This window comes from Carassius gibelio, chromosome A16, assembly GCF_023724105.1.
Source record: "Carassius gibelio isolate Cgi1373 ecotype wild population from Czech Republic chromosome A16, carGib1.2-hapl.c, whole genome shotgun sequence".
NCBI classification, from domain to species: Eukaryota; Metazoa; Chordata; class Actinopteri; order Cypriniformes; family Cyprinidae; genus Carassius; species Carassius gibelio.
Window position 1 is genome coordinate 15,272,515 of NC_068386.1, and position 17,460 is coordinate 15,289,974.

A 17,460-nucleotide genomic window follows, 5' to 3' on the forward strand; every position below is an offset into this window, starting at 1 on the left:
TTACACTGCATGACTGACAGACTGCAATGTTTTCACTTAAAAATCTCTGTTTGTGCTCTATTGTAGAAACAAAGTTATCTTGGATACCCTGGGTGCAAGTAGATAAAAATCTAATTTTCATTTTTGGGTGAACTATCCCTTAAAGTCTAAAGTAAAACTTGAGACTCTAAGACTTTCTTTTTTTTTTGTCCATACAATGACAGTCAGTAGAATTGAGTGTTGTTTTAAACCCCACTGACTTTCATAATATAGACATTATAGACAATAATTGAACAATTATTAAAATGATCTTCTTTTATGTTTAACAGAAGAAATTCATATTTGGATGAACTATCTCTTTTAAGTCAAATTCAGAATTCAGTGGGTATGAAATGATCTCTCACGAGTGAGGAAAATGAGCGTTGAGAATGTATAGAGTTTGAGAAGCCCAAGTATCCTGTGGTGTTTTGCGTGTTCCAGGTAAACTCAAGGTGCAGTTGTGTCCCACAGGTGCACGAGAGGTTTCTGCATCTCTTTTCCTCTTCTTATTCCACTTGAGTGATGCTCTACAGTTTATCAGTCCCTGATCTTCCTTTTTGCACAAACACAACACATAAACATTTTGTAAAGAAGTAATACTTCTTTTATTTCATGCCTAAAAATGATAATAAATGATTTTAAAATGTGTCTTGGTGTGTGGTTTAAAGCAGTTTATAAAGGCCTGCGCACATCTCTCTGACATGCCTCTCCTGTGTCTGTGGCTGCGAATGTGAAAAAAGAGCTTTCTGCCCTTGTAGTCAATCACATTCAAAGTCATCTGTCTCTGTTGCTTTTTCATTCCTTCTCCCCGGTCTGTTGCTGGCAGGGTGCAGAAGGACTCTCTTGGTATTCTTCTCCGTCACTCCAGCAGCACATAGTTTCCAGAGTAGGTCCTAGGCATGGCTGAATGCAACAGACATGTATTATTTATAGACAGGTAAGCAGTTGCTATTAATAGTATGTCAGCAGGCACAGAAATTGAATTATATTTTTTTTCTTGGATATTTTATTGTGCCAGAACACTTATTATTATTATGATACAACACATGCACAAACACGTTGCAAGATACATTACATGTATTTATTTGCATACAAATATATAAAAATACAAATAAATAATTATTCACTCTCACAATTTAAAATCTGTTATTTACTCACCCTAATGTCATTCCAAGCTCCATCCATCCATTCTCCAAACTGTTTGTAATATGGAGGGTAAAGGGGACACTGGAGCCTACCCAGCATCTTGGGTTAAAAGCACCCTGGACAGATGGTCAGTCCATCATAGAGCTCCACACAGAAAGGCTCCTGACTTAAACCAGTGGCCTCCATGCTGTGAAGATTAATACTGAGCCAACATGCCACCCGAGAATAAAGCACCTGGTATTCCCAGACAAGCCAAACCCTGCGTAGCTTCTGAGATTAGATGAGATCCAGCATTCCAAAATCAGATTTATTTATTTTTAAATACATTTTGTTTTGTTTCTTAGTAGGATCACTTAATTGTTTTCTTGTTATCTTTTTTTGTGTGTGTGTTGGGGGGGGGGGGGGGGGGGGGGTTTGGGGGTGTTACACACCAATAGTTCATTGTTTCCACAGCCTGTCAAGCTCCAAAAAAGGACAAAAACAAAAACACTATAAATGTTGTCCATATAAATCAAGCACTATTTTACTGATAATCTACACCTCCACTGCAACTTTCTAATCAAATATGGTGCAGGCTGGACATCAATAAAATCAAACTCAGCTTGCTGGTTTTCAAGAGTCTCATATGCCACATCATGACATCAAAACGTAATGGTATACAGTTTTGAAACAAATAAATAATGACAGAATTTTCATTTCTGAGAGAAATATTTCGGATACAGCTGCTATTTAGTGTTATTATAAACGGTTGATCCAAACACAACTACACATCAAAAACTTCTCTCTAGCTTTACAGGCATACAAGCTTCAAGGTGATCAGAATTCCGCATTTCAAACTGTGTCAGCATTAGGTGGAAAAACCAAACATCCATGTCAATCCCTCAGAGTGATGGATGAAATATGGAAAGAGGAGCACAGTTTTTGCCTTTATCTTGGTCACATGGGTTGTAGAATGGATAGAGCGGCACTAGAACAGTCCCCATGTAGAAAGAAAAGAGTGGCGTCATGGTGACAGCATTGTAGAAAGACACCTCTTCCTTCTCACAGTCCAGGAAGATGCCGATGCGGATGGGGAGGGTGTATGAGAGCACCTTTGTGGGCTTTGGGTGGGTGCAGGCTGTGATCAAGCCATTTCTGAGGGACAGTGTCCACAGTCCGTTTAATGTGGAGGAAGAGTCCATCTCTCCCCGGGGTATGTCCGCTCTGGCCACACCCACTCGCCAGGCAGTCTTTCCTTTCACTTCCACCTCCCAGTAATGACGGCCATAAGTGAAGGCCTCTGACCCCATCACACAATAATAGAAGTGGAAGCGCTTCGGGTTCCTTTCGGCTGGGTTCTCGTTAGGCTGCACCTTGTCTTCCTCGAACGTCGCTGAAGTTCTCTCAGCAGACAAGGTCAGGTAGGGATGTGCCGTTTCAGGGTCAAAAGTCAACGTGGATATGTCTGTGTATGCAAATAAAATATTCAGAATGAATTAATATTATGTAGTACAGTAATTTTTATGTAACAAACAATACACATTTAACTTGCAGTTAGTAGACTATAGTAGTGGTGTTCCGTTGGTAAAAAAAAAAATTAAAAAAAAAATATATATATATATATATATAACTTACATTTTTCTTCTTTTAGAGTCTCCTGTTTGAATAACATGGACTGATTTTCTTCTTCCAGTGACTGACTATAGCACGTAATAGCACGCAAGCATTTTCAAGTAGCAAATCATACATTCATTCTAGTGAATGTACTATATACCTCCTTCACTGAATTAGTTAGGGATTTGAGTCTGAACGGCTTGAATGGACACCGTTACTGCATCCAAAATCAAATAGGCTTCTCTACTATACAGTATTTGAAAAACAGTATGCCAAAAGTGTGGTCATATTCATCAGTATTCAAATTCATAGTATTTGAAAAAAAGTTGTACTTGGGTAGAGGGATGTTTTCATGTGTTTCCAGATCCGGTACTGAATGGGGCCCACAAACTGACTGGAGAGAATTTCGCTGTCTACTGGGGGAGGACGATTGAAATTCACCTCACATCTAATAAAGATAAACAATGAAATCTGAACAAGAACAGAGGCAGATGGTGAACAGAATGAGAAAAGTAACAACAATGATTATTATTATGAGAATTAGAGACCAAGTGAGAAACAATACATAGAAAAGACACTTGCCTTTTAAGAAGCTCCTTGATTTCCTAAATGGATGTAAAAATATAGTGTTTAGAGCAAGAATGGGCAGCAGTCAGCTCTTCAGATTCCTCACTCTTTCAATCATGTGATTGTTTAGGCACTTGATCTGAACGGCATCAGATGGCATCTAGCATTTTCTGTGGGTGTCAACTGCATGAACTATGAAACTAACTCTGTTAGTAGCTTACAGTAAATATGTGATGTGGTCAGAGTAGATTATTTCATAGTAGTTAAATGCACACTAATAAAATATTTTTATTTTAAATTAGACAGTCCATAGAGGATAAGGAATTGCTCCTCTCCCAGTGCAGTTCTCTACTTAATTAAAGCTCAAAAATAAAGATTTAACTCTTTAGTCTGTCAGACAACTTAAAATGGAAATCCACCTTCAAAAGTTTGAGGCTGTCATCTTCCCGGAGTTTGCAGTTCAGAGTCTCAATGGCTTTCTCTAGATCTCTACTCTGCATGGCAATCTTTTTCTCTCTTTCTTTTAAGATCTTCACTCGTTTGTCCCTTTCCTTCCTCAGCCGTTCTAGGTCTGTCTCTTCCTCCTCATCCAGGAAACGATGGAGGTTTTGGAACTCTGCTCGAATTTCACGTTCTATTGATTCAAATCTGTTCTGTGAGAGAGCAGAAAAAGAGACATTAATAATGACTTAATGAGAAACACGGAGGAAGAGAGACTAAAAACTCTGGAGAAAAGAGCGGGTTGAGGTTAGCTTGATAATTCAGTTATTACTCAAATTTAATACCAGAAATTGTTTATTAAGTGTTTATTATACAACTTATGCCAAATGCCAAATCAGATGATGACATGCATCAAGAGTTATTTAAATATGAATCTTAACTGTTTCTGAACAGGCCATATTGAAAGCTCTAAAAGGTTGCACCTTCATTCATGAAAATATATAACTTCTTTATATTTTTGGAAGGGGTGATCACATTGCCAGAGTTTATTTTTTATATATATTGACACATATTTTTGTTTTTTGAGTTATCTTTCCATGTCAGTCAGTAAGTGTTGTTTTGAAGAAAAGTCCATTAATACTCATTTAAATATAAATATTACTAAGTTAAATCAGGCAGTACCTCGACCTCCAGTGCGTTCACAAATGCCTCATTCTCAGCCTCGTTACATTCATCAATTTCATGTTTGATCTTTTTAATCGCCTGAATAAGCTTCTCCTGAAACACAACCAGGCACAAAGTCAGTTTGTCGTGTAATAAACTGACTTAGCAAGTACACTAATCAGATTATGTAACAGTTTGCATAGTTAGCCCTAAATTTAATCCCAAACAACAGAATTTCCTTTTATACCAAATAACACTTGTGTCACTTTAAACCTTCTAGAAATAGAAACCGTTCACACTGTGTATTTCACCTTGCCATGACGTATGAAGGTGACATTTTATTCTTACCTTTTGGGCACCAAGGAGAGAGTTAAAGTTGTTCTTTAGGTCCTTCATGTGATTTGTGTGCATTCCAGTTTAACGTGTCAAAACAAAGCAGACAGTGTGTGTGTGTGTGTGTGTGTGTGAGAGAGAGAGAGAAATAGAGAGAGAAAAAGCGGGAGATATATATATATATATAGAGAGAGTGGGGTTAAATCAAACTGAGTGATAGATGTGTATTAGAAAGACACTTACAGAGAGAGAGAGGGAGGGGAGAAGGAAGGACAACGGCAATACGAAGGCAATATATCAAAGGAAGGCAACAGACTGATTGGTTCAGAGGCTGGAGGTGACCAACACATTCAACTGATCTAAAAAAGTTTTTTTTTTATTATTTTTTTTTTTTCATAAATACAATATAATATCTGGAATGGTTTTGACTTTACATGATAGGATGTAAACAAAGGAGAAGAAAAGCAAAGGGCGGTATTGTGGGGTCCACAGCTGTTTCTCTGAACCACACGAGTGATTTATGGAATTGAGGGAAGATATTCTATTTCTGTCTGCGACAAGAACCAACGTCAGAGAACAGAGGCAGACTATTAAAGGCAGCAAGACAGACAGAAGGGCTGGTGAGGGGCTTATATTTCACTCTCTAAATGGTCTGATACAAAGATTTTGTTTTCTGTGTGTGTGTGTAAATGCACAAATTATATATAACTGCAAAGAAAGAACAACTATGTGTCTGTTGTATGTACAAACAGAGGAAGACTATGTTTCATAAAGTGTCAAGCACAAATTTTTCAAACATATCTGTGGGATAGTTGAGGGCAGAGTTGTATGGACAAGAAAAAAATCCTTTTTTGGGATACCCCCCCCCCCCCCACCCCCTTCTCTGTAAACTGCTAAACCAAGGCAATGTATTATTAAAGGACCTGTCCTGAGTATCTGACTGCTGGGATGCAGATTCAGTAAAAGAGAGAGTGCCATCATTTTAATGAATAATAGTCACATGCAGCACATACAATGCACTTACAGGACATTTAAGATTTGTAGAAATTAATGATACTGGGCAGTCTCTCTTTCTCTCTCTCTCCCTTTCTTCTTTGAGACCAAGGGGCCTGAGATATTTTCACTGCCAATTAATTCTACTACAATGATGATAAAACTGAACTATTTTAGGGCTAAAAGAAAGCAGTCTAGGTGTGTTCGGTAACTTTTATGTTTTTTAACACTTAATTTAAATTCATTCAAAACACTTATAAATCATACAAAATGAGTTTTTTTGAGAAAGTAAAAATGCACAAAGTTTCCTGCGAGGGTTAGGTGTATGGTTGGTGTAGGGCCATAGGATATACAGTTTCTAGAGAATAAAAACCATTACGCAGATGGGATGTCCCCACTTTTCACAAAAACAAGCATGTGTGTGCATATATATATATATATATATATATATATATATATATATATATATATATATATATATATATATATATATATATATATATATATATATATATATATGGTTACACTTTATTTTAGTGGCCAATTCTCACTATTACCTAGATGCTTATTATCATGTCTGTTATTAACATATAGGTTGTTTATTAGTACTTATAAAGCACTTATCCTTCATGACCATATTCTACATTCCTAATCCTAACCCAAACCTAAATTTAACAACTATCTTACAAACTATTAATACGCAGCAAATTAGTTCATAGTTAATGGTTTGATAATAGCGAGAATTGGACCATAAAATATAGTGTGACCTTTTTTCTTTTTAAATTAATAAATTATATGTTCTCCTCCAATACAATCATAAGTATTGGGGGTACAAATAAAAAACAATTGTGTCGTGAAGTTTATTGATGCCCCCTAGTGGACACCGACCCCCTGAACAGAAATTATTACATTTTTGTTTAGTTTTAAACGTAAATTTATTACGTGCATATAATTCATTTTAATGCATTTATTAATGTGAACAGAACTGAATTTTATATTATGTTGTTATTTTTATGGGGATGTGCTCTAACAAAGGATTGTCGAGAAAGAACTAAATTAAATCAAGGATACTCGAGCAATATGATGAACTTTGAAATCAGCATTTGTTTAGAAATACAGAAATACATGACTAATGACTGCAAAACCCGTTTCCTGTACGAGTTACGTTGAAAGCGGAAGTAAACAAAGAGCACATCGCGGTTCAGTAACGTTACAGTACCTGACATGCGAGGGATTGTGTGTTTATTGTCGTTGTTAAATGTCCTGTAATTTTGTTCGTCATAGTAACGTTATAGTTTATCAAATTATAATTATCTAATGATAAATACATAATTTGTTCATTCTTTAGCTTGCTGAATATGCAGCTTTAGCATGGCTAGCAGAGCAGCAGTAGTTTTAAAATCAATTCCAGTCTCTTAAAATTTCTGGACAGACATAGACATTAAAATTTGGAGGACAACAGTACAGTTTCGGTGTCAAACCCATATAAACTAGCAAAACCATTTGAAAACGACGGTAAATCTTCGTTTAAGATATAGAAATGAACGGGCAAGCTGAAGTAGAGGTGGATTACAAGAGAAAATACAAAAATCTCAAACGCAAGTTAAAGTTTCTGGTATATGTGAGTATCTTTTTCGTCATTGTTATATTTATTGTTTTGGTCAATTTAGATTGTTACCCTCTGTCCTCATTTCTGTGTTCAGGAGCAAGAGTGTTTTCAGGAGGAGCTGAGAAGAGGTCAGAGGAAACTATTAAAAGTTTCTAGAGACAAAAGGTAGAACCTGTAGTCTTACTAGCACAGTTATCAAGTGCTTCACCCTTGTTTGACCTACATGCAAAGAATTAAACACTTCTACTTGTGTCAGTTTTCTGTTGGACAGACTGTTGCAGTATGAAAGGGTGGATGAAGAATCTTCTGGTAGGTCTCTGATGAAAATGCTTGTCTGCAAACATCTAGGGATCTTAAAGGAATTTTGTGAGCAAAGAGTGTTTTGTTTCCAGATTCTGATGCAACAGTTTCCTCAGACAGCGATGGAGAAGGAGCCCGGGAGAGAGACAGGGAAGCAGGGAAGAAGTGAGTTTGCAGCAAGTGATTGTCAAATTTTACCTTATTGAAATGTACAAAGTACTATTCAAACATTTGGGCTCAGAAAGATTCATTATTTTACAAGGATACATTTATTTGATCAAAAGTTACAGTAAAGAGAGTTGCATTATTACAATTGTATTTTAAATACTGATCTTTTGAATTTTCTATTCACCAAAAAATCCTGAAAAAAATTGTCATGGCTTTCACATAAAATACTAAGCAGTTTTTAACATTGATAATAATAAGATGTTTCTTGAGCACAAAATCAGCATATTATAATGATTTCTGAAGGAGCATGTGACACTGAAGACTGGAATAATGATGCGCAAAAATCAGCTTTGCATCACTGGAACTCATAGGCAGTGACAGATAATGCACTTTTGAATAGATTTGAATAATTTGTTTTTTAGCTTTTAAGACGCATATCTTAGGTTAATTAAATAAACATACCTAACTAAAATAAAACATTGATTTGAAATTTTTCTTGGGGCTAGATTAAATCACAGAGACAATTGTGGCAATGCTCCTGTTTTGCTCTTATCGAAGTTTTGTCAAGCTAACATATTCTTATCACTTCTCCTAATGACATTTCTTGTTTTACTTTTATAGCTCTGTGTCTTCAATAAGTCTATTGATTTTGTTTGTTTGTTTTTTTAGAAGGAGGAGTCCTGGAGTTCCTTCCGTCCCTTCGTCCTCATCCCCTCATCTCTCATTCCTGTCCCACTCTGGTGCAGGTCCTCTCCAGTCATCTTCTCCAGCACAGTACCTCAACACTGTGAGTACATCACACCTCCATGTGCGCTCACATGTCTCATACTGTACATACCGCACTCATGTTTTTCAGTTAGTCACATTGTTTTTGTCACCTGATAATTTCTCATTTTATTCATTTTTTTTTTCTCTCTTTTTGTCTTTGTATCACCTCACCTGGTTTACATGGACTTCACACACGTCACTCTGGGTACTCTGGGTGTGTCTGTGGGAATGTTTGCTACTCTTTGGTGGCCTTGTGTGTGTGTGTGTTTATATGTGTGTGATTCTGGGTGAGCAGTTACCCTTCCCTCCTGAGTATTTGGCTCCCTCTGCTGAGCGAGTGAAGAAAGAGAGAAAAACTAAACTGGCCAAACACAGGAAAGATGGTTCAGGGAAGGTGAGAGAGGGCCATGGAGAAAATGCAATGGCCTAGACTGATGTGGCTTTTATTGCTGCACTGTTTGTCATGTCCTTTAATAATCATTGTTACAATAAAACATTTCTCTTTATGCATTTTAGTTGCATATGCTTTTGATTTGCAGTCTAATACCAAACATTTCTCTGCTTCTCGCGCTTATTCAGGTGGTTGGCCCACTCACCTCCAGTTACCCTGCGGGCAGTGGTGCAGCTGGGGGTGCGAGTGGGCCGTTCAGCTGGGTCCCACAGCAGATGCTGAGTGAGGATGCAGCCGAGGAGGAGGAGGAGAGTGAAGGAGAGAGTGACCGAGGAGAGGAGGAGAGAGGAGAGGGTGATGAGCCAGAGCTGGTTATTGACATACCCAATGAGTGAAGGTAATAGAAAAACACAGGCTTCTGCCAGCATTTAGCAGGAGCTTTAATTGAATCAAAAAAACACAAGTTACTTTTCCAGAGCACAACAATAAGATAATGTGATCTAGCTGTCTAACATACACTATATCAAAAGTTAGGGGTCGATAAGATTGTTTAAAAAAGATGTAACTTTTTTTTTTAAATAGTCTCTTGCGGTAACCAGTCCTGCATTTATTTTTATCAATATAACAATAAAACTAATATTATAAAATTCTAAAATATATCTTATTGTTTTGATGCCAGAGCTTAATTTTCAGCATCATTACTCCAGTCTTCAGTGTTACGTGGTCCTTCAGAAATCATTATAATATGCAGATTTGCTGCACAAGAAACCTTTTTTTTTTTTTTTTTTTTTTTTGTGGAAACCATGATAAAAAAAATTTCAGGATTCTTTGATGACTAAAAAGTTATAATTATTAATAAATTGTTTGAAGTAGAAATCTTTTGTAACAATGAAAAAGTCTTTACTGACGTTTTTTAATCAGTTGAATACATCCTTGGTCAGTCAAAGTATTAATTTCTTTTAAATAAAACAATCTTACCCCAAACTTTTGAACAGAAGTGTGTATGTAGTTTCGTTAAATGGCAAAAATGACTTTTATTTTGGTATGAATGTTTTGAAAACTACAGATGTTTTGCTTCATTGCTTTCTAAGAATAGAGTGTTTATTATGGAAGAAGAAAAATGTAATTCTGTAAGTCATAATAAGGAGAAACTTTGTCATTATGACATAGTATCTCGTTATATTGAGAAACTTTCTCATAATAATGAGAAAATTGCTCATAATATTGACTTTGTTTCTCATAATGATGACTTAGTTTTTCATAACAATGAGAAACTTTCTCGAAATAATGACTTTATCCAGAAAAAAACAAAACGCAACACAAGAGTGACAGCATGCTAGAAACATCTGTTGGTCAGAGCAATGCAGGAGCAGTGCAAACATTGCTTTTTCTGTAACCTAAGGTGTATAATGCCATTATGTGTCATTAAATAATGATTTCAGATTAATGATCTGCATGTAGTCTTTTGTTAATTTGTAGCATTTACCAATAAGTTACTCTGCCAGCATGATAGTTCATGGCTTCATATATAGACAAAAAAAATCACACGCATTTTATGAAGATACATATCTATGCTTCAGTGCCCCACACTGCTTCTTGCAGGACATGTGAACGTAAAAAAAATGCTTAATGTGGCTAAAAGTACAATGACAAATTCAGGATACAATATTATTGATCATGCAGGCAAGCATAAGAGCCCAGAATTTGAACACAAAAAAAGTTGCACATTATGTGTTTTCCTATAGAAAACCATTATAGAAAATGCATAAGCGCTGCTATTTTGGGTTGCATTCATATTTTGGCTCCATCTGAATGCCTGTATATACAATATGGATGTTCTTTAACAGCTGCACTGAATTTGGTTCTGTCTTTGTACTTTAAGCATTTTTATCATTAAGAGTTTGTCTTGCAAGAAGTGGGATGCTGAAGACCAAGAGGTTGCTCTGATAACAAACAATGAGGCTTTGTGCTTTTGAAATGAGGCTTACTGTATGAACATTGTATGCATGTGATGCATGAAAGGGACAGCTAATAAAACTAATAAATCATCGAAATAAACATCTTTAAATTAAGTTTATATGTGTAATGTATTTAATTTCTTCATTAAATGCCTGGATTTCTTAACTGGAAAGGATCAGTCTGGAAAATTTGAAGCCATAACTATCTGGCAGGGTAACAATGTTAGATGCAGATAATTTGTCTGAAATCACTATTTAATGAGAGGTAATAGCATTATACACTTTAGATTACAGAACAAGCAATGTTTGCGGTGTTCCTGCATGGCTCTGACCAACAGATGTCTCTTGTGTTCTGCATGCTTCGATTATGATTTCTTTTTTTTTAAGATTTTTTTTTTTTTTTTGGATGTACATATACATATATATGTCATTATTATGATAAAATAAGTAATTATTATGAGAATGTTTTAAATATAATGAAAAAGTTTCTCATTATTATGACTTACAAAATCATATTTTTCTCAACTGTGGTGGAAACGGGCTTCCATAGTTTATGGATTTTGAGTTAAATAATAGAGAAAAATATTGTTGTAAAAGAATGCTTACCATTTAATCAATATATTTAACAACATATTTTATATGATTTTATCTAATAAATATAAAAATACATTGCTTATAATAATTAAAAATAATAATTGATCATTTTATTTGTGGTGAAAGTGTTGGCAGGAATTGTTTCTTATTGTTGATCTCTGTTTTATGAACCTGTTTTGCACACCTTACATAAACATATTATTGGACAATTCAGATCCTTCCAGGATAGGCAGGTACTCTATTTATCCTGTGTGGAAAATTGGAGATTGACCAAGTGAAAAGGATTTTGTGATTCGTCATTAAGAAAATTGGATCTGTGTTATGTTGGTGTTTAGTTGTATAACAGACTGAGTGACAAAAAACCTTCCTGACTCATCGTGGATACTGGATAGGCTTATTTTTTATAGACTGCTGAGCTGCAGTGTATTAGGTTTAAGTATTCCTTAAATGTATAGTAATGTGACAGCATTTAGACAACAAGAGGAGTGGGGAAGAGAGTCAGTGAGCTGGACAAAGAGAGAAAAACACTGAGACTGAGAGAGCCACACTCACTTTACCCAGGAACACATCCACACCAAGCAGGCACATACAACATTAACCACAAACTAGACATGACAGTACCTCTAACAGTTTATTACCAGGATTATTTATAAAAGATATTAAATTAATGCAAATAAAATCTCTTTCTTTCTTCACACAGGTGCTACATGAAACGGCAAGCAACATATTTTTTCAAAATCATTTTTGTTCAATGTATTTTTAATGTCCTCTGTTTTTTTTATTAAATATTAAAAATGTTCCCCCGTGTTTCTGTCTGTACTTTCTTTAAGTAGTTTTTGAGTCAATACACTAGCACCTGTTTTCAAACACCAGCTCTGATTTGTGAAATTCCATATTTATGACTGAACATTTTTCTTCTGATTTGCTTGTAGACAGTGTCCGAATGTTCTTTTGGCCATAAAAATGACTTTAGCTGCATACATGTAGTGTTGATGTGGGGGAATGCTGACACACGGGTAGTCTTTAAGGTGTGTGAGAGGTGTGTGTACTTGTTTGTGTGCATTATAGCAATGCTAAAATGAGGTGTAGTCAGAAAGTGTGATTTTGAAAGGGAGGGATGGATGAAAGAGAGTGAGAGAGTGAAAGGGGGAGGGATGATTGAAGTGAGATTGTGCTCAGACTCATTCTGCATAGCCGAAGAGAGAGACAGAGAGCTGCTAGTTCAGCACGCACTGTTAGCTGCAGTCTTTGCTTTGTTGTACTGAGGGTTTCAACCATGCTGTGTGCTCTGCCCAGGCTTGCTGTGTTCATTTCTGCAGTGCTGTTTAATGGTGTTGTGGTCCAGGCAAGTACACTCACGGATCATGATCCAGGGTTCCTCCAGTGTCAAGAGTGTTTTTTCAGAGGCACACCTCCACAGTCATTGTCTGAGCTGGGTCTGGAGCAGAGGTGTCACAGACATCTGACCGGTCGGCCTTTTGCATCGCTCTATAACACTAACTGCCAAACCACAGTCTATACAGCTCTTCACTTCAGCTTGAATAATGGATGGGACAGAGGAGAGCAGAGCACGGTGAGACTGAGTTTTTCTCTACCTTAGTCTTGGAGCTTATATAGACTTCAAAGGAAGATTTGAGCAAATATATTTGCTAAAAAGCATTGTTGTGATGAAGTGTGGGTTGTTATGTTATGTTGTTATGTTGTTATTGTTGCAGAGCCCATTGTACTAAATGAGTGCAAGTACAGGTTACAGATGTCTGAATTTTCATTACAGTCATTACAGTTTCTGCTGATATGCAAGTGTACAAGTATGTCAAGTCAGGCAGAAGAGAAATATCTTACAGTTTCATGGATCATTTAGTAATATTTTTGTCATTTGTCATTAAAAAATGCAATTTGTACACTGACCCTGATTCAAGTACACCTATGATAAGCATGTTTTTAATTTGTTCATTTAAAGTTAGAGTTTTTAAGAACATTATTTTTTATTCATGTTTGGTTTCCTTTTTAATAAACCGATAAAAACATGCTTATCATAGAAGTGTTGTATTCCACTGCTTGAATGAATTGCATTATTTATATATATATATATATATATATATATATATATATATATATATATATATATATATATATATATATATATACACACATATACATACACACACACACACACACACACACACGCACACACACACACACACACACACACACACACATATATATATATCACTCTTACAGACAAGTGCAATAGGCTGATAGATTTATGTTATACAGAATGCAAACAAACTCATTAAGACAATTTGACTGCTTTAAAAAAAAAAAACTTTTTTATAAAGGCTATTTATAAAACTGAATCAGAACAGGGTGTTTTATTCAGTCACACCTCAAAATCTAATTTGTCTCTATCAACCACAAAACTCCCAATTTCTAATTCTTTGTGAAAAGAGAACATTCTGTCATAATTTACTTACTCCCATGTCATTACAAAATGACATATTTTTATCTCCAGGACAAAAAAAGAAGACTTTCAATAATAAATAATAATAATATATATTTTTTGGTCCATACAGTGAAGGTCAGTTAACATTCTTTTACATTCTGCAGAAGAAAGTCATATAGGTGAGCCCTGTTCATGATGTTAGAATTTTCATTTTTGGGTGAATAATCCTTGAACATTGTAAAATATTGTGAATTTTGGTCAATTTACATTGTGGAGAAATGCATTTTAGTGCATGCTTTTGCAATTAAATAATCATACCTGTCTTTTTTACCCTATCAGCAGGATGCCAAAGAAGAGATCAATGACTCCCCTGTGGCCATCCCAGCTCTTTACAGAGGAACCACAGATGAGGTCCCTTCATCCCATCACAACTACCCTCTTCTGAAATGGGATGCTCTGACAGCAGTGTTCATACAGAGCTCCGTCATACCATTGTTTTCAAAGACAAGTGGAGAAATGTATGTGCAGACTGGTGTGGGTGGGTTAAATGAGTGCATGGGGAAACTGTTGTGGTCAGCAGTGTGTTGTGCTGCATCAGATGGAGATGGTAGTTTCAGTGTTGGGCTAGTGAAGGAGGGGGACGTGAAGCTGCTCAGCATTAAGGCTTTGGAGGAGCTAATAGGAGTTACAGGCCTGTTTTCAGGAGGTTGTGGTGAAGTAGGACATCAAGAGGAACTTGAGTCGCTCTTGAAAAAGCAACTGAATGGCATCAAAACACCCAACCTTGATGTGCAAAGTGAAGAACACCTCAGCAAACACAACTCTCTGGAACCAGAGACGATAGAGAAGGTGACTTCGGAGCATGTTAATGGTGAAGCTCCAACCTACATATCTTCTTTGAGTTCAGACATGGACATTCAGGAGAGCACCAATGAGACCGAGAGATCAGAGTCTGTCCTCCTTTATGTTTTGTCTTCCATCATCTCTCTCCTTTACGCACCTTTCTTCCTGATCGTGAACAGAGCCATTAACCTTCCCTTCCAGCTAACCTACATTCTTCAGGAAGATCTGGCTGTTCTGGCCTCGGTGCCTGGTGACAGCTACACTTTGGTCAACAACTTGGGTTCAGGAGTGTCTTCAGGCATTTCGTGTGTGTTGAGCACCTTGTACCAGACAGGAGAAACAAGCGTGTGCACGGCTTACTCCTGCCTCAGTCCGTTAGCCGGCAGCCTGTTCACAGCATTCCAGGAGGGATTCATAGGGATGGGCACTCTGGCATTGGATACCTTGGGGATCATGACGGAAATGGTAGGGAATGGTTTCCGGATGATCAGGATGATTCTCGGGTCAGTCTGGGATCAGACGGTAGATTACCTATGTGCCGTATCCTCAGAAATGGGCCAACAGGTGTCAACAGTTGGAAATGGGGTTGGCATACTTACCTGGAGAAGTGGAAGGGGGGTGGGCCAACTGCTCAAAATTGTGGCATCGATCATCAGTGGAGTAGTGGACAATACAATATCGAATGTCCAGGAAGCTTTTGGAAGGAGCTCAGGGGTAATCCTCTGAATTGCGAACACCTAAATTGCTGAAATCTGAAGTGGTCGGTGAATAGACTTAAATGTGTGTATATGCTTGTGTTAGATATCTTATTTGCATATTACACCACAAATAGAGTGCATAAGTCCCTGCCCACTTTTTTCAGTGGCCTTGGTTCCGGAAGTATTTTTCCTTTATTTATTTTTTATAGAGAAGTCTTTGTTAAAGAGTTATAAGCCATAAAACCAAACCAACGATCTACGAAGGGATCATCACATTAAAAACTTTGATTAAACCAAAAAGTATTTGAAAATCTGTCTAAAAGGTACAAGACTGTGTACTTAACATGTATTTTACGCTTATTGCAATATATGCATCTATGTACAAATTATGTAATTCCCAGTGTTTCATGGAAGTGGGCAGCTAATTGGTGCAATTTGCTTGGCTCAGAATCAAAATATAGTTTTTCACCATGAATTCCCCTTTTAAAATTGATCCTTTAAAAGTTAAGTAGAAATCATGCAGACTGATGGCTTCAGCAAAGGCATATACGATATTGTTTAACAATTTTGTAGCTCACAGTAGGTCAAAAATGTACAAGTTATTGATAAAATCAGCTCCCCTATGGGAATACTGAATGGAATTTTTTACTTCCGGTACCTGACCTTTGCACTCTGTAGTGTCCGACTATTGCTGAATGTGCACTGAATATTAACCATATGGCATGTGGTTATGAATCATGAAACCTCTATTTTACTTTCTGCCTTAAAATACCTACATAAACATCCAAAAAGGAAGGCGCAGGGTGAATCGCAACTCTTTCAAGGTGCTGAGAAATGTTTATGTTTGAAGTGTCAGAAAGATTATGTAATTGTTGTGTAATTTTGGTAATTTCATCTAACATACAAAGACTGTGCTGTCATGGTTTATATGCTGCAATAAAACCTCTTCTCTGTGAGTCATGCTCCCTGTCATTTATAGTGTAATCTATAGCACAAGACCTCCTTCAAGGTAAGTCTACTGAATAACACTATAAACCGTGCAGAAAGATGAAAGTTGAGGAAACGTTTCTTTTTTAAATGTACCATCACTTATTATTAGAAGAGCTTCAGGCTGTACATAATCTTTTATTATGAGTCATTTATGTTAATACTATAGCCAATTGTCTTCCATTCTTGTGAGGAGTTTTCATTGATCTCCAAATTTTATATTATTCTTATTATTATTATAAATGTATATAATATTACTTGGAAAATCTTGAATATTTAGTTTACCTCATAACAGTATGCTACTGTACTGTTAGATGTATTTATTTATTTACTTTATGAATTATTTACTCTTTTAATTAATTTGTTCTTTCTCTAAACCTAGCACTCCATTGTGATCCCCTGGGGGTCCCTGGGCCCTAAGGCTTAAGAGATTTTAAGAGTCTTAAGATAAATTAAATTTGTGAAAACTATATTTGCTCATTAAAGTAGTAACATTTAAAATGTTGTCAATAATTTTATCTCTATATTGAAACATGTTGGCAATATACTGGCAATATTTAAAAAAAGAAAAAAATGATTTCCATGATTTAATTTGTACACTAGCTTACATAACGTTGAGTGTAATTGCAAACGTCTTAAAGTTCTGTCAGAACCCTGGTTAAATGGCACTACAACTCTCAGACATGCCTGCAGAGTAGCTGAGAGAAAGTGGAAAAGAGATGAACTAAAAATCTCGTTCAAAATGATGCATGATGCATTATGTAAATACCAGAGAGCAGTTAAATCTGCTAAAACTTTTTTTCTGACATTGAAGCCAGTAACAGCCAGCGGCCTCAGGTTCTTTTAAATGTATTTAACTCTCTTGTCAATCCATGTGATTCAGATTGTATTGTGCCATCTTTAATATTATGTGAAAACTTTCTGAAATATTGTGTGGACAAAATTTC

The 17,460-nt window shown here is 36.3% G+C and overlaps 2 protein-coding genes and 1 pseudogene across 3 annotated transcripts; 2 read left to right on the forward strand and 1 right to left on the reverse strand.

The window, feature by feature from the left end:
• Positions 1 to 1,591: 1,591 nt before the first annotated feature.
• Positions 1,592 to 4,845, reverse strand: LOC128030213 (zinc-binding protein A33-like; the record flags this gene model as incomplete). The annotated part of the gene is made up of 6 exons (XM_052617684.1): positions 1,592 to 2,608; positions 3,090 to 3,205; positions 3,340 to 3,362; positions 3,744 to 3,977; positions 4,447 to 4,542; positions 4,777 to 4,845. Coding segments are annotated over 6 exons (1,101 nt in total), but the record flags the coding sequence as incomplete, so codon positions are not given.
• A 2,075-nt stretch (positions 4,846 to 6,920) lies between these two features.
• LOC128031231 (INO80 complex subunit E) lies at positions 6,921 to 12,349 on the forward strand. Of its 2 annotated transcripts, XM_052619513.1 has the most exons (8): positions 6,921 to 7,375; positions 7,458 to 7,528; positions 7,620 to 7,672; positions 7,756 to 7,828; positions 8,501 to 8,618; positions 8,895 to 8,993; positions 9,179 to 9,387; positions 12,243 to 12,349. In XM_052619513.1, the coding sequence occupies exons 1-7, from the start codon at positions 7,295 to 7,297 to the stop codon at positions 9,383 to 9,385; spliced, it is 702 nt and encodes a 233-aa protein (XP_052475473.1). In that variant the 5' UTR covers positions 6,921 to 7,294; the 3' UTR covers positions 9,386 to 9,387; positions 12,243 to 12,349. The 2 variants fall into 2 exon arrangements, with proteins under 2 accessions (XP_052475473.1, XP_052475474.1); XM_052619514.1 differs by lacking the exon at positions 8,895 to 8,993.
• Positions 12,350 to 12,462: 113 nt separating this feature from the next.
• LOC128031230 (uncharacterized) lies at positions 12,463 to 16,475 on the forward strand (annotated as a pseudogene).
• Positions 16,476 to 17,460: the final 985 nt, after the last annotated feature.

Coding starts and splice junctions, on each gene's coding strand:
- LOC128031231 (XM_052619513.1), top strand. CDS start 7,295: ATGAACGGGCAAGCTGAAGTAGAGGTGGATTACAAGAGAAAATACAAA. Junction 7,376..7,457: donor AGTTAAAGTTTCTGGTATAT/GTGAGTATCTTT, acceptor TTCTGTGTTCAG/GAGCAAGAGTGTTTTCAGGA. Junction 7,829..8,500: donor GACAGGGAAGCAGGGAAGAA/GTGAGTTTGCAG, acceptor TTGTTTTTTTAG/AAGGAGGAGTCCTGGAGTTC.